The sequence below is a fragment of the Poecilia mexicana genome, unplaced genomic scaffold, assembly GCF_051168715.1.
Source record: "Poecilia mexicana isolate PSO_F unplaced genomic scaffold, ASM5116871v1 scaffold_11, whole genome shotgun sequence".
Classification (NCBI taxonomy): domain Eukaryota; kingdom Metazoa; phylum Chordata; class Actinopteri; order Cyprinodontiformes; family Poeciliidae; genus Poecilia; species Poecilia mexicana.
The window spans coordinates 28123370-28139652 of record NW_028263380.1 but is presented as its reverse complement, the minus strand read 5'-3'; the positions used below and the strand labels follow the sequence as shown (position 1 = coordinate 28139652).

At 48.2% G+C, this 16283-nt stretch overlaps 1 protein-coding gene and 1 long non-coding RNA gene across 15 annotated transcripts in view; one reads left to right on the top strand and one right to left on the bottom strand.

Annotated features, from left to right (window-relative positions):
• Positions 1 to 207: 207 nt before the first annotated feature.
• Positions 208 to 2376, top strand: LOC148156624 (uncharacterized). Its single transcript, XR_015764706.1, has 2 exons — positions 208 to 1617; positions 1739 to 2376. It is a non-coding gene; the product is annotated as an uncharacterized LOC148156624 (long non-coding RNA).
• Positions 2377 to 8729: 6353 nt separating this feature from the next.
• The window catches only part of pleca (plectin a), a 73607-nt gene continuing 66053 nt past the window's right edge, over positions 8730 to 16283 (bottom strand). For all 14 annotated transcript variants that reach the window (XM_088010586.1, XM_088010589.1, XM_088010591.1 and 11 more), the window contains 2 exons: positions 9445 to 16216; positions 8730 to 9374 (listed from right to left, as the gene is read on the bottom strand). In XM_088010586.1, coding sequence (XP_087866712.1) covers positions 10025 to 16216 — 6192 coding nt within the window. In that variant the 3' untranslated portion in view covers positions 8730 to 9374; positions 9445 to 10024. The remainder of the gene's footprint in view (positions 9375 to 9444; positions 16217 to 16283) is intronic.

Below are 16283 nucleotides of genomic sequence, written 5' to 3'. Positions count from 1 at the left end.
TGGAATATGAGGCATCGTTGGGACCTGCTTGTTGGGGTGGGGGGTCTTACAGGCAATAAAACTGTCAGTGTCTGTCAGCGAGTGAACAACGACACGTCCCTCCTTTAATGATCAGAGGAGCTGAAACTGGGTTGGATCCGCCTGCAGCAAGATGTTTGACAACAGAACATGAGGTGAAGCTCCTGGGCTCAGTCACTGCAAAGGTCACACGTCAAAATAAATGTTTCACTGATTTTCTACCTCTTGTAACTTACAGGTTTGCAGGTGAACAGGTGAGAAGGCCCTATAGTCACGATTCTGCTCCGAGCTCGCAGTCAGTCAGTACTGACCCGACAGACGCATCACCCACTAATACACCCAAACACAAGTCCCTGACTGCAGAACCGCAGCTCATTGGGCTCAGAGTGTAACGGAAAGTGAAATCAGCCAGAACCCAAAACGCAGCCAACACCAGAGTTGGTTCACCAAATGTCTTTATTACAAAAATAAAGGTAAGGGGCTAAGCAGGGAGTGATGATGCTGGTGGGTCAGGAAGGGGGAAGTCCACTGGGGTCTGGGATCCAGCCAGGGAGGGGTAAGGTGGATGGGCAAAGGGAGGACTAGACGGCTCAGGGGACAAACAGATGACAGGGACAAATTCCACCAACCAGAGGCTGTCAGGGGACAATCCAGGGTCATTCACGGGAGGGCCACAGGCAATGAAGATCCAGAAATCAGAAAAACTTGAGGCAAGGTCGGAGTCAGGCAGGGTTCATCAGCAGTAGGTCAGAAATCGTTCAGCAGCCGAAGGACAAGGCAAAATCTGTGGTCAAAAACAGGCAGGATCAGAAAACTTTGAAACATGAGACAAGGCTTGAAGGCTGTGACTGGGGCAACAGGAGCAGCTGTTTAAATGGGGCGCAGCACAGAACAGGTGAAGGTGACGAGCAATCAGGTGGAGCTGAGGGGCTGAGGTCATGACAGAGAGGCAGCAGCCCACCGACCCAAGACCACCCACCATCCCCACTAGAATCAGTGTTGGTTCTGTACCCCTCCCCCCCTGCAAGACGCGGGGGGTGGGTGGGGGGTCTCAGTGGCGCAAAAAGTGGGTATGCAGCGCATACAAGGCATAGGGGCGCAGCACCAGAAGGGGCGCCAAAACCCCGCCTGGAGGGGGCCGATTATGTGCGTATGTTTTCTACACTTCGGGGGTGGGGGGGCAATTTATGTCTTCGCATCCACCTGAATAATGTGTAGTTGGTCTGCCGGTTCCCATCAGCTGCTTCCGGGGTCCCATTGGCCAAAAAGGCCCGATAGGACCCCTTCTCCAGCCTGACAGCACCAACCAGCCAAGGCGTTCACCGGCAGGTTCAACAGATTCTTTCCTTGAAAGCAGCTACATAAATCAAGTTTCACTTCCTTTCTGTGTATCTTTGGTTTGTGGGTAAAATCTGAGCCTGGCGTTTGACTTGGTGGGTCAGAGAGGAAGACCTGTCGCATTTTAATCTGCATGTTGCAACAGACCCAGTCAGTTTATTCAGTGAGACCAAGAATGCTGATTATGCAACAACATGGAGAGATGAGCAACAAAATCAGTCTGAAAGAACCGGGAGGAACCGGGAGGAACCAGGAGGAAGGGTAGGGTTCCTCCTGGTTGCTGTCAGTTTCTATCCATTTACATTATTTCATTGTTAGAAAACAGCTCTTTGTCAGATTTTAAAATGCGTTAAGAATGAAATGTGATCTCTTTCCCTGGCAGGCGTCTCTTCCTGGAGGAGGACGTTTTCCCACGGTCTGGCTCATTGTTCTGGTCCAGCAGGATATTGCTCTGCTCTTCCTGAAGCCGAGGGTCCCGGTCAGGAATGTTTTTAATTAACATTCCTGCACCGCACCCCGATCAGCAGTTCCCTGGAAGCATTGAAGTTGAAAGGTTTGAACTAGGCCATGCCCTGCAGTAGCATCCTCTCCTCCACATCTCTGCTACTAGAAGAAATGCAAACTGCTGCTTTCTCATCAAGGCCTGATGAAACAGGAAGCTGTCACCACACAGCACCGCAGGGAACAGCAGATTCCTGGACCAGACGTCTGTCAGCAGGTCTCTAACTGCTGCATGCTGGACCTGAACGGGTCCGTCGAGTCAGAACCCAACATGGGTTCCAGCAGTTACTTCTGCTGCTAGAAAACTCTCCAGCCACCAAACGCTACGATAATCCAGAGGTTTACTTGGAGCAACATGTCCTGAAACAACGTGGTTTGTTTTGCATTCCTGCTGCGCGTTGGGCCGGTTTCCCCTCGCTGCTGTTATATCAGACACACCCTCTGCACACAAAGGTTCTGGCAGCGGTTCCGCTGGCAGAGACTCACTGACAGGGATCTGGTGATAAAACGGTTACGCAACTCAGGCTGCAGTCTGGTGCTTCTGATGTGCAACTGTGTTGCTGCTCTGCACAGACAAAAACACATGTGTAAGAGATAAAACAGGCTGAGGGCGCGGCGCGGTGCGGTGCGGCCTGCGGCCTGCGGTGCGGCCTGCGGCCTGCGGCGCGGCCCTCAGCGCGTCTGTCACAGGTTCAATTCTCAGTCGTTTATTTTTTTAAGGTTTTTTTTGTCTCTCATCTGAGAGTCAACAGGAAAGCAGGTTGAGAGGCGAGACACGAGCTGTTGCTGCAAGCAGAACCATAAAGCATCGCTGGGCAGACCGACGGGTCAAAGGTCATCCTTCAGCAAAACCACAGTGACTGACTTAACAGAACCGCACCTGATAGAGCAGAACCGGGTCAGCAACAGCTGTAAGGCACGGCGGTGGAGGGGAACAAAGCCTGCAGGTATGCTACTGCTACCGGTGGCTCCATGAGCAGAACCATGACCCAAACCCAACAGAGCTACGACCCGGTTCGGGTCCAGTTCAGGTCTGGAGCGGTTTAGTGGTTCTTGAACCCTGAGGCAGTTCCTGCCGCAGCGTGACGCAGCTCCTGAACATTTCCTCACCTGGAACCCTCTGATTGGATCTCAGCAGCATTCGGTTGTTACCGACCCGACCCGGCTTGAAATCTAACAGTATCTTCTGCTGAACTCTGTACTGTTAGTGTGACCGGTGGAGTTCTGCGTTGTGTGTTTTGTGTGGTGATCAGACAAACCACAAGACATCAAGTCTGGGTTTGGAGGCGGTCTCCGTTTATTTACTCTGTCAATCAGGAGATATTAGCATTAGCACCTAGCATGTGCTCCAGTTCTCCAACCCGATCTATACAAAATAATAGCTAGCATGCATCAAATGATATGAAGGTGTAATAACAACTCAAATAAAAATATCCAAACACTTATCATTAATACAGAAGGAAAAATAAAGATTTGAACTCTATAAATTAGAGGATTACAATAGATTATGAAACTTGCCTCTCCACAGTGGAACGAACAACAAAAGGGAAGAGGAAATTAATAACTTAATATTTATAATAGTCCTGGAGGACCCTGAACAAGAGAAGAAGAAAATAAGGCGGAGTTGGAGGACCGAACCCCTTATAGCAGACACAGACAACAACAGTCAAGTAGAAGCAGACAAATACATGAAAGAACACATTTTGTGGAAATATACAACTATTAATATAGACCCAGTTACATTAGATTTCAGCCTAATAATTATAATGTTATCTGGACGCAGAACCAGGAAGCTTCTGTCCCATTAGATAATCTAAAAGAAGCAGCTGATTCTCTGGAAGTGGCTCTGATCAGCCGCAGCTTCCCTCGAAACCAAAGACTGTGACTGCAGCACAATGACCGATGTTAAACCTGCAGCACACAGATCCGGGTTTGAATCCACGCCTGGACTCTTTCTGCATGCAGGGGTTTCTCTGGGGCTTCCTCTCTCTCTCTACAAACAGAAAACATTCATCTACATGTCCCCAGATATGGAACTGTGTCCCTCTGTCATTTGGTAATGGACTGGAGACGTCCAGAGACGGTCCTCAACCAGGAGGCGGTCCTCAAACTGGAGACGGTCCCACACCTGGAGACGGTCCCACACCTGGAGACGGTCCTCAAACTGGAGACGGTCCCACACCTGGAGACGGTCCCACACCTGGAGACAGTCCTCAAACTGGAGACGGTCCCACACCTGGAGACGGTCCTCAAACTGGAGACGGTCCCACACCTGGGGTCGGTCCTCAAACTGGAGACGGTCCCACACCTGGAGACGGTCCCACACCTGGAGACGGTCCCACACCTGGAGACGGTCCTCAAACTGGAGACGGTCCTCAAACTGGAGACGGTCCCACACCTGGAGACGGTCCCACACCTGGAGACGGTCCTCAAACTGGAGACGGTCCCACACCTGGGGTCGGTCCTCAAACTGGAGACGGTCCCACACCTGGAGACGGTCCCACAGCTGGAGACGGTCCTCAAACTGGAGACGGTCCCACACCTGGAGACGGTCCCACACCTGGAGACGGTCCTCAAACTGGAGACGGTCCTCAAACTGGAGACGGTCCCACACCTGGAGACGGTCCCACACCTGGAGACGGTCCTCAAACTGGAGACGGTCCCACACCTGGGGTCGGTCCTCAAACTGGAGACAGTCCCACACCTGGAGACGGTCCTCAAACTGGAGACGGTCCCGCACCAGGAGGCGGTCCCACACCTGGGGTCGGTCCCCATTGAAGGAGGATGGGTGACTGACACGCAATGACACCCAGAATGTATGATGATGTTTTAGGACTCAATCCTTCTCCTGATATTTTCTGGGTCAGAACCAGGACCTTCGATGTGACAGAAAGTTCACCCAAATCTTAAAAAAGGGGAACATTTTATAACAATAATTGGCTCAAAAATGGTGGCCATCTTGAAAAATGTCCAATGGCTGATGGGAAATATGAAAAACATTTGAGCTGAGGAGTTAGCATGCTAATGTTTATGTTTTTACAGTAATCTGCTGCTACAAAAGGTTTCCCAGTTTACAGCAGCGGTTCTGTCATGTCAAAGGTCACTGGAGGAGCAGATCTCTGCGGGTCACACCCTGGTGACAAATACCAGAACTGAGCACAAAGCAGAGCTGAGTCAGTGCCATGAACTGCGACCCTAAACAGGTCAAAGGTCATGATGATACTGAACCAGCATGGCTGCTTGGAAGGGCTGAAGGAGAAAGCATCTTCTCTCTAGAAACAAGATGGCCGCTGGAGCGAGGTTAACAGAGAGGAGACAAGATGGAGGAAGCCAGACACATCAGCTAGAACAGCTGTTACCTGCTGGGAAGCACGGTGGGGGAGGGATGATGCTGTGGGCTGCAGCCACATGGGCTGGTGGTGCAGAACCATTAAAGTTTGAAAATTTTGAGCTGAACTTCCTCAGCATCATTCTACAACAGGAAAACGACCAGACCCCAGATCAGAACCGGATCATCCTCAGGAAGGCGCTGTGAACCCAGGCGCCCCATTGGTTCCGGTCCAAACTCAGCCTCTCTCTCTCTGCAGCTGCAACCGACATGCTGCTGCTATGAAAACATTTTATTATTTAATGTCACAAACTTTCATCCACAGGAAGTCAGGTTTACATTTTAATGTTTATTACGTAGAAACACAGAAATAGATGCTAGATGTTCTCTGATGGACTGGGGCAGAACCAGAGGTTCTGCAGGACCTCTGGGTCCAGTTGGGAAGTGCAGACTGAATGAAACACGGTGCTACTGCACCCCCTGCTGGACGGACCTATGAAACACCTAACCTTAACCCTACCCATCAAATCATTAAAACGAAAAAACTACAGATTCCTGTTTCCTCCTCACAGGATCCAAATGAGGTTCTGAACCACTGATCAGAACCATCCAGAACCAGGACGTGGTTCTGGGTCACTCTATGCAGTAACGTGAATGCCAGCAGGAATAACTCCAGCTCTGGCCCAGATTCGGTTCTGAGAGCCAGAAACCAAACGGAGCGGATTGTGGTCATGAGCTGCAGCAGGGTTCATGGAGCCACAGCTCTGCATTTTATTTCAGGTAACAAACTTTCAGTTTAACCCCCTCTGAACCAAACAGGGACAACAAGAAGCTTTGAACTGGAACTGGAACAGGAAGTGATGGACAGAAGCCGCCGATCCTTCAGGCTCTGCTGTTGGACCCGCAGCCTGCAGGGGGCGCTTCAGGAGCAGGGTGGAGCGGGAGGAAGACCAGCCTGCAGTCCTGAAAAGAAGAGACAGGAAGCAGCAGGTGAGCTGAGCCTGACAGCTGAGCAGAGCGAGCAGAGCGCTGCAGCCTGACCTCTGCTGGCGGGGCGGGGTATGACAGGAAGTGCGGGATCATCAGCGGCCTGCAGAGGTCATCATACAGGCCAGGGGGGAGCGCAGGTAGGAACGGCAGGTGGAGCAGGAGGTCAGGGGGCGGAGCCAAGGAGGAGCGGGACAGGGGGGAGAGGAGCTGAGGAAGAGGAGGAGGAGGAAGACCTGGCAGGAGGAGGAAATGATCCTCATGTTAGGACTTTTATTAATTCTTATTAAAAATCAAATATGGAAACAATATTTATTTCATTATTTAATCCACTGATAATTTCGGTTGTCAGAAAGTTCTGTAAAGCGCTAGTTAATAATTCTGTTGGCAAATATTGAAAACAAATTCAATTAATTCACATTCTCTCGTGTTTTATCCCAAAAATTCACCAAAATGATGAATTATTATCCAGCAGAATTTAAGTTGAACTGAAAGCCGTTTGATCGTCACTTCAGCTGAAAAATATCAACTCCTAAATATTTTAATCTTCCTGCATTTAGCAGAAATTCATATTTTAATTAATTTTATGCTCATATTTTTCATGACTCGCTAAACTGATTCTACTTTATATTTAATATTTAGCTAATAAATGGAGTGACTTTTATTCCCAGTGGTTTCTCTTTTATTGAAACATACAGTCAGGTTTTTAGACTAAAATTAATAAATAGAATAAAAGTTAAATGTTTATTTTTTTAGCTCAAATGTGCAGAAAAAACCGGGAGATTGTTTAAAAGTAAGTTTTAACTGAATATCGTGTTGAAAGTTCTTACAGGTCGGAACATCTCTGCCGTCCGGACCGGAACCAGGTTCTCCTCGCGGGTCCGGCCGCTGGTTCCGGACATCTGGACCCAAACCGTCCGGGTCCCGGGTCCCGGCGGCAGCAGCGGGGTCACCCGCCGCCCTGCATCCGGCCCGCGGCTTCGGGTTCCGGGGCCGGTCTCGGCTTCTGCTCAGGTTCCGCTGGAGCGCATTGACCTGGGTCCGCCGGGTGATCAGGCCGCACTTCCAGCACTCACAGCCGGAGAACGGGCAGCACCTGCTGTGGCCCTTCTTCCGGATGATGAAGCCGTGGTGCCGGCACCGGGAGCATTTGGGCTGCCGCGGTTCGGACATGGCGGGAATCATCCAGCCTGCTCGGGTTTAGTTTTAAATCACCATCGAGTCTCTCGGTGAGAAAGTATCAATGTCCCACCGAGCCGACCAATCAGAGGCCGCCCTTGTCACCATGGTACCAGCTGCGGGGATTCCAACCCAGTCCAGGTGTGGCGCCGGGGCCAGAGGCCCCACGTGGGTCCCGGCGCCTGATTGGCTGGAATTCCGACGTGACCCTCATGGCTCCATCAAAACAACAATAATAATATATAAAAATGGTTCCAACCAAAAATAGCAAACATATGGTTATTTTATTACATTTACCAATACAAAGATTTCATTGATAATAAAACATTAGCCTTTCTCACGCTAGCATTAAATAAAGTAAATAAAAATATTAAAAGTATCTCAACGTGTTGCTGGTCATTGAAACAGATAAACCTCCACTCAAACTTTGTTGGGCTCTAATTCTTTAATTAGATTTAGTCACAATAAACATTCATCTTTAACGATTTTTATTCTGTTCAGCAATATATTTTATTTCTATGCATTTATGCAACACATGGGCTCAGTGAAAACTCCACAGCTGGAAGTCAAAAATCTGATTTTATGGAAAATATAAAACTGAATCCACATTTCAGCAAAAGCCTCAGATTGAGAAGGTTGCAGGCATCATCTTCTGTGATGGCTGAACTAAAGCATAATCCAACAAATACTGAACATCATCACTTCTGATCTCCAAAAATAAAATGCTTTAAGATGTAAAAATCTGATCAAAGTTTTACTTTGATAAGAAGATTTAGTTTGGTTTGGTAAAACCTCAGACTGATTCTGTGCTGTAAAGTTAAAGGTTTCAGATGAAATCATCTGCTGGACGTTCAGCCCCACAACCCGGCAGTGGTTCAGAAAACATGGCAGCTTTAAGCGGTTCATCCGTTCATCTGTTTCTCCGTAGCGACCGATGACAGGGTGAGTCATTTATATAAATAGCTTCATTTTCAATAAACTCAGACATAAAGAACAAAGACAACCGCACATTAACAAATCTTATGAAAGACTTGCAGAATATTTTCATATAACAATCTTTTTTTGTATATTTTTCGTTTTTATAACTTCTATAAAACAGCAAAAATATTTAATCATATGAGACTTTAAATAATTAAAATCTCCAAAATATGAACAATATTATTTGATAATATTTCAGGTTAAAAGAAAAAAAATGCAAAAGTATAAATATTTAATATTTTTACGTTTGTGAGACGTGGACGTCTTGCTTGATCTTTTTAAGTTGGATAGTTTCATTTTACCTACATTTATTAGAAAAACTAAACCTTGTATGTTTATTTTAGAAGTGATTTTTCAGTCTTTATTCATACAGCAAACAAAACAAAATTAAAGAAACATATTTAGTTCTTTTCATTTTTGTGTTTATTTACAGGCTTAAGGTGTAACAATAAATGTTCTTGTCCCATTTACTTATAAACACACCAAACAAGGCTGGATGACTCCTCTCAAACATCCTTCAAACCTCAAACACAGCAAAAAAAAAAAGCTTTAAAAGGATATAGCTGTTATGTCTTTTATATGTTAGTAAATCATGCAAAGCAGAAATATAGAGTATGAAAATAAAAGGAGCTATAGATCAAATGTGCTGCTTTACAAAGAAAATCTACCATCAAAACGAGGCTGTGTAGTGTCAAATATAAAAACTGGCTGAGCTGCGAAGCTGGAAGATCTTTCTTAAAGAAACTTTTCTACTAATCATCGCTACCGTCGCCATACATCGCCTGGGAAACAAAGTCAATGTTATGATCTTAATCTTGGCTAATAAGTTTAGGTGTTTCTTCTGCAGCTGGACTGGAAACCTGCTCACCTTTCAGTCAGGCACCAGTTTGAGGTCTGCAGCTTCTCCCAGTGAAAGGCGAGGAGCATTTGCTAAGCAAGCAGACTGAGCAGCAGAGCAGGGAGTTTCAATCCCGAGGAGCAGCGTCCACTGGAGTCCAGTGCTGACGTCTGAGCAGAGAGACCAGCTGAAGGCTGAAGGCGCTTCCTGGAACAGGACAAAACATCAGATTCCCACAATCTGGCATCAGATCAGAAATGCTTCTGTCTAGATTTACCTTTCTGCCATCCAGAACAGCAGGGATTTATTGGTGTTGGTCAAAGTGTCCCCAGGTCTCTCTTGCTATGTGTCCATCTCACAGTGTGCACATGTTGCTCCGACTGCAGGGTTTATGGTTATGAGGTTGGGTTTATAGTGTAAATATGGCAGTGTGGCTCAGGAGAGAGAAGATCTTGAAGCTTGGCGTTCTTGAGGCAGACTATCGATAGACTCCATATTCTGCTCTGCAGAGAAGCTTTTTGTCCTTTCAGAAATATACACAACTTCAGAAACCCTAGTTTGTACATCCAGTCTGGTTCTGCTAACAATTTTTCTAGGAAATAAATGAGTGTTTCCGGAAGACTAGACGTTTATTTTAAAACTGTTAGTCAGGTAGGCTGTAGGTGGTCGGCTGTACTGCTTACAGTTCATGACAATGGATCTGATGAGGTGCCATACAGTGTAAGATATACAATAAAGCTAATGAATATATTGGTGGAAAAAGGAAAGTTTTGTAACACCCCCATGCAGAGCAGAATAAAGGAGGTCTTTATTCCACAGGGATGCAGGCATCTGGTGAGCGTTGCTCCGCCTCCTGCTCAGTACCGCCGGCTGTAGCTCGGCGAACCGTAGGATGACGACGAGAAGGTTGTTGTGAAACTCGACCCTGTGGCATCAAAGCTTCCTCTCCTGGAGCCAGACCTGGAGCCGGTTCTGGAACCAGAGCGGGATCCGGTCGCAGAGCCAGAGCCGCTGATGCTATACGGACTGTAAAGGCCTTTGGTGGACTGAGACGAAGCTTCGAGCAGCCGGAGACCGGTTCCCTCCTCAATCATGCTTCTCTCCATGGCGTCCTTGTAGGAGATCTTGAGCTTGGTTTTGGGGCAGGTGAGGTACTTGGAATACGCGCTGACATCTCGTAACTTCTGGGCGGTGCGGGCGTCTAAGGTGCCCTTCTTCACAGCCTCATCAATGGAGACTCTACCAGAAGCATCTGGTTCAATCAGCCCACCGGTGAGATACTGGACCTCAAGGAACCGCTGTCCGGCTTCGTAGTAAAGCCATCCCTTCTTCAGAGCTTGAGCAGCAGACATTTTGCTCTTAGTTCGGGGATCTTCAAACCCATTGTGCGCTTTCTGGGCTAAACTGATGCGGTCCACCATGATCTTATCCACCAGCCCTTTATTCATTGCATCAGCCACAGAGAACTTCTCTCCTGTGTTCGGGTCAATGATCCCTCCAGTGCAGGCCTGAGCTTCCAGGAGCCTTTGACCTGTTATGTTGTCCACAAGATTTCGGTGAATGGCCTCTGTGATGGAAACCTTCTCCAGTGTGTCTGTGTCCAGTATCCCGGCCACAGGCCCGGTCTCCTCAGTTGGGTCATTCCACGTGGTTGCGGGTGTTTTTATGGAAGGCACCGGGCTGGCGGTGTAGGAGGAAGAGGAGCCAAAGGAGGATGAGCGTGATCTACTGCCGCTCATGTTTCCGGACAGCATGTCTGCGAACTCTGTTATGGACAGGGTTCCAGCTCGGTACTGATCCAGAGCAGACTTATCTATCAGGCCTCTTGTGATGGCATCGTCAATGTCATATTGCCGTCCAGACCTTCTGTCGATGATCATGGACTTTACGACTCCATCCGAGGAGGTTATCGTTATCTCCTCCCACTCACACTCCTGCTCTGAAAGCTCTATATAGGTCTGGTGATCAATCAGACCTTTTTGGTACGCTTCATAAACGGACATCTCTTTGCCCGATTCTGGATCGACGATGACAACCCTTCGCTTACGAACCGAAGACTTGGACGATGTCTTCCTCTCGCGTTTCTTCTCTTTCAGCAGCAGGAGACGAAGGCCGGTCTCTGGGTCCGTCATGCATCTCTCCATCAGCTGCAGGTAGGTGAGGTTTTCCTCTGTGTTTGGGTCAAAGAAGCCCTTTGTGTCATCAGAGGGATCAGTGAGAATCGTGTTCATTTCCTCATCAAAGAGGCCACGTTCATATGCTGTTTCAACGGGCAAACGGTGGCTCTCCTGGGGATCGATGATCCCCCCAGTAGCGATCTGGGCCTCCAGCAGCCGAATGCCATGGTCTTTCAGAATCAGATTCTTTTTCATAGCCTGGAACAGAGAGACTACCTGGCCAGAGTAAGGGTCTCTGTAGCCTGTGACGGCTCGTTCAGCTGAGAGGAGTTTGTCTTTAAACTCTGGGCCAACAACGGCCATTTTAACAGCCTCTGTGACATTCAGTTTCAGGTTCTTGATGGGGTCAATCACATATCCTGTAGCAGCTTGAGCTTCAAGCAGCTCAAAGGCGGTTCCCGGCCTGATCATGTTCTTCTTCATTGCTTGGTAAATAGAAAGACGGTCTTTGGTAGATTCGACATAAACGCCTGCTATGCAGCTGGTGCCCTCGAGGTACTTCTTCAAGTCTCTGCTGACCTCCTCCACCGTGATGATGCCTTCAATGAGTTCGCTGTAGGTCTTCTGGTCAATAATCTGTGAACGGAGGAGCTCATCTGCAGGGATGGTTTTTCTGAGACCCTTGAAGAGAAGTCGTCTGTCTGCCAGAGAAAGCAGCCGGAGTCCACTTTCTTTATCAAATCTGCATCTCTTCAGCAGCTGAGCGTAAGTCTGTTTCTCATCTGTTGTTGGGTCAATGTAACCTCGGATGTCCGCCGTAGGTTCAGTTATCCTATCAAGGGTTTCTTTGTTAATGTAGCCACGCTGCATGGCCACATCTAGCGGAAGGTGGAAGTAGTACTCCGGATCCATCAGTCCTCCAGTGGCATTCTGGGCTTCCAAAAGCCTCAAGGCATATTCTTCGGAAACCAGGTCTTTCTTCATGGCCTGGAAGAGAGAAATGACTTTTCCGCTGTACGGATCCCTGTATCCTGTTACTGCACGCTCAGCTGAGAGCAGTTTGTCATGGATCTCAGGCCCAACAAGGCCCTTACGTACAGCTTCATCAACGGTTAGGAGCTCGTCTTTCACAGGGTCGATCATGAATCCTGTTGCTGCCTGCGCCTCGAGAAGTTTCACAGCGACTTCAGGCTTAATCTGGCCGTTCTTCATAGCCTGGTAAATGCTGATTTTAGGAGGACTGTCTGACATGATTCCCGCAATGCAACCTGTTCCAAAGAGGTACTGCTTCACTGACGGCATCTCCATCACCTCCTGGACGCTCATCTTCTCCTGTTTCAGGAGGTTGTACGTCTGCAGGTCAATAATCCGAGCGCTGTACAGCTCCTCGATAGTAACCCTTCTCCTGATCACGTCACATGACATGGTCTGCTCCAGCTTCAGAGTTTCTCTTTGCTCAATGATTTCGATGATGATGATGAGCATCCTTTCCTTTGTGATCTGGCCCAAGCGGTACTGCTCCAGGAGCCGCCGCCTCTCCTCTTCAGGAAGCAAGTTTGAGTTCATCACCTCCCAGATGGTCAAGCTCTTTCCTGCAAAGCTCTGATGAGGGATCTCAATCTGAGTGTTGGCTAGGTCTTGTTGAGCTTGCTCCTCTGTGTACTCATAGGATTTCTCAGTCACTGCAGGAGCTTCAACTTTTGACAGAGGCAGGTAGCACAGACCAGTGTTGGGGTCTCTTCTGCATTTCTCCAGCAGCTGTCTGTAAGTTACCCGTTCGTTGGTGTTGGGGTTGGTGAAGCCTTTGATGTCGCCTGTCTCTTCGCTGAATGATTTCAACATTTCTTTACTGAAGAAGCCACGCTGGATGGCTGCATCATTGGGAACACGATGGCTGCTAACTGGATCTATTATTCCACCAGTTGTGATCTGAGCTTCTAGAATAGGAATAGCATGCTCCCTTAACACCAGTTCCTTCTTCATGGCCTGGAACAGGGAGATCTTGTTGCCCGTATATGGGTCTTTGTATCCTGTCACTGCTTTTTCAGCTGATAGAAGTTTCTCATGAAGCTCAGGACCAACAACTCCAGCCTTCACAGCATCAGCCACAGAATATTTCTGGTTTTTTATTGGTTCGGTTATAAATCCGGTACCAGCTTGGGCTTCAAGAAGAGCCAGTCCAGTGCTATGCTGTAAAACACGGCGTTTCATAGCTTCATAAATGCTTAACTTCTCATCTGAGCCTTCCATGGTGACGCCATCGATGCGGTCAGTGCCATGCAGGTACTTTCTGACTCTGTCAGTCTGACCAACCTCTTTGGGAGCCTTCTTACCCTGCTGGAGTTGGTCAAATGTGGCCTTGTCAATGATGTTGGAATCAAACAGAGAGCTGGCGGTGACTGGTTCTCTCAGGCCTTCAAAACAAGCTTCTTCCTTGGTTTTGTCCTCTTTTTCATCAATGGTTGTTATCACAATCTTTATGAGCTTCTCGATTGTTACCAGTCCCATCCTGTACTGACGGATCAGCTCCAGTCTCTGTTCCTCAGTGATGTACTTAGAGTTTATGATTTCCCAGATTGTGACTTTTCTTCCTTTGAAGGGTCCATATTCCAGCTCCATTGTCTTCTGGCTTAGGGCCTCTTTCGTTTTGGCCTCTGTTATGCGTTTGTCCTCCTTTGGCTTTGGAGCCTTCTTTGACAGAGGAAGTAATGGCAATCCAGTTTCTTTGTCTGTGACACATTTATACATGAGTTGTGCGTAGGTGGCATCTTGCTGTGAGTTGGGATCATAAAAAACTTTTGTCTCGTCTGTGTTTTGATTCAGAGTCTTGTCGATTTCTTCATCAAAGTATCCTCGCTTGCAGGCGACCTCATTAGGGATGTGACAGCTTTTAATGGGATCGATAACTCCTCCTGTTGAGAGCTGAGCTTCCAGCAGACGGATGCCTTGGTCTTTCTTTACCAGGCCTTTGCTCATGGCTTCAAAAACGGACACCTTTTTCCCTGTGTAGGGGTCTCTGTAGCCGCTGACGGCTCGCTCTGCTGACAGGAGGCGTTCGTGCAGCTCTGGACCAACAAGACCTGATTTAACAGCTTCATCGACAGGCATACGCTCATTTTTTACAGGATCTATCATAAATCCTGTTGCTGCTTGAGCTTCGAGGAGATTCACAGCCGTCTCTGGGGACAGTAATTCCTTTTTCAAGGCTTGATAGAACGGCATTTTCTCTTTGGTTGGTTCATTCAGGAGACCTGCGATGCTGGGCGTTCCTTGCAGAGCCTTCTTCACAGCATCCATCTCAGAAACTTCTTTAACTGAGATCTTCCCATTGCTCAGCTTGTTGAACAAGTCTTTGTTTATAATCTTAGACTCGAGCAGCTCAGTGGCGCTCACTGGAGCCCTCAGACCACTGAAGACATTTCCACTGTCCTTCTCCTTGTCTTCCACAACAGTGATGACGATCTTGATGACCTTCTCTACGGTGATCTTGCCTGTCTTGTACTGACGGATCAGTTCTCTTCTTTGCTCCTCTGTGAAATACTCTGAATTTATCACCTCCCAGATGGTGACGGTCTTTCCTTTGAACTTTCCGAATGGAACATCAACACTGGATCTGCTGAACACCTCTTTAGTCTCCATATCCGTGTAGGTTCCCTCTCTCTGACCGGCTCTTTCCGTCACCGGTAACATCAGCAGGCCGGTGTCTGGGTCTTTGGTGCATTTCTCCAGCAGCTGTTTGTAGGTGAGTGGCTCCTGAGTGCTGGGGTCAGTGAATGACTTGGACTCTTCACTGAGTTTCTTGTTCATGTCTGCATCAAAGTGGCCTTGCTTGTAAGCTGCCTGAAGTGGGACTCTGTGACTGTTGATGGGATCCACTATCCCACCCGTGGCGAGCTGCACATCCAGGAATTTGGTGGCTTGCTCTTTATCAATGAGGCCCTTCTTCATGGCCTCAAACAGAGAGATTCTGGCTCCAGTGTACGGATCTCTAAAGCCAGTGGCTGCGCGCTCAGCAGAAAGCATCCGGTCGTGGAGCTCAGGCCCAACTAACTCCTCCTTAACAGCCTCGTCTACAGACAGAAGTTTATTTTTCACCGGATCAACAATGAAGCCTGAAGCTGCTTGAGATTCCAGAAGCATGGTGGCAGAGTCCGGAGTGATCTTGTTTTCTGTCATGGCGTTGTAGATGCTCATCTTCTCCTTAGATGGAGTCAGGATGCCTCCGACGCAGTTCTGGCCCTTCAGACACGCTCGAACTTTGTCCGTCTTCTCCAGCTCCTGCACGGTCACTTTGCCTTTTCTTAGTTTGTCCATGTCCTTCTTGGTCAGGACACCGAGGTCAAAGAGTCTCTCTGCAGGAACCTTCTCTCTGATTCCATCAAATGTGTAGGGAGATCCTCCATCTTTCTTCACCCCGTCCACTTCGACGGCACCATTCAGAACCTTTCTGGTTGTTCCCACCATCGTCATGGAGACCAGCTGCTCCTCGGGAACGTCATCCGTCTGAACTTCCATTTCCTTAGTTTTGGTCGTTCCCGTTTTAGAAGCTCCTTCCAGGCTCTGGAGTTTCTCTCTGAGCTTCTTGTTCTCGTCCTCCAGGAGTTTCTCCTCTTCCAGCCTCTTCTTCTCAAGCTCCTCCACCTCCCTCTGCTTGGCTTTCATCTCTTCTTCTGCCTCTTTCTGCTTCTTCACAGCCTCGTCCATCACGGCCTGCAGCTTCTTCCTCTCCTCCTCCATGAGAGCACGCTGGCGCTCCTGTTCTTCTTTGAACGCCTTGGCCTTCTTCACCTCCTCCTCATACTGCTTCTCCAGCTTTTTCTTCTCGTCTTCAATGGCTCGCTCTCTCTTCAGCAGCAGCTCCTTCTCACTGAGGAACGACTGTTGAAGGATGACCTTCTGCTGCTCAATCTGCTCCTGCTGGGCGGTCGCCATCTGTCCGAAGAAAGGAAGATAAAGTTGGTCAGAGAAAATCACTCATGACTTCTAGTCATGAACTTAA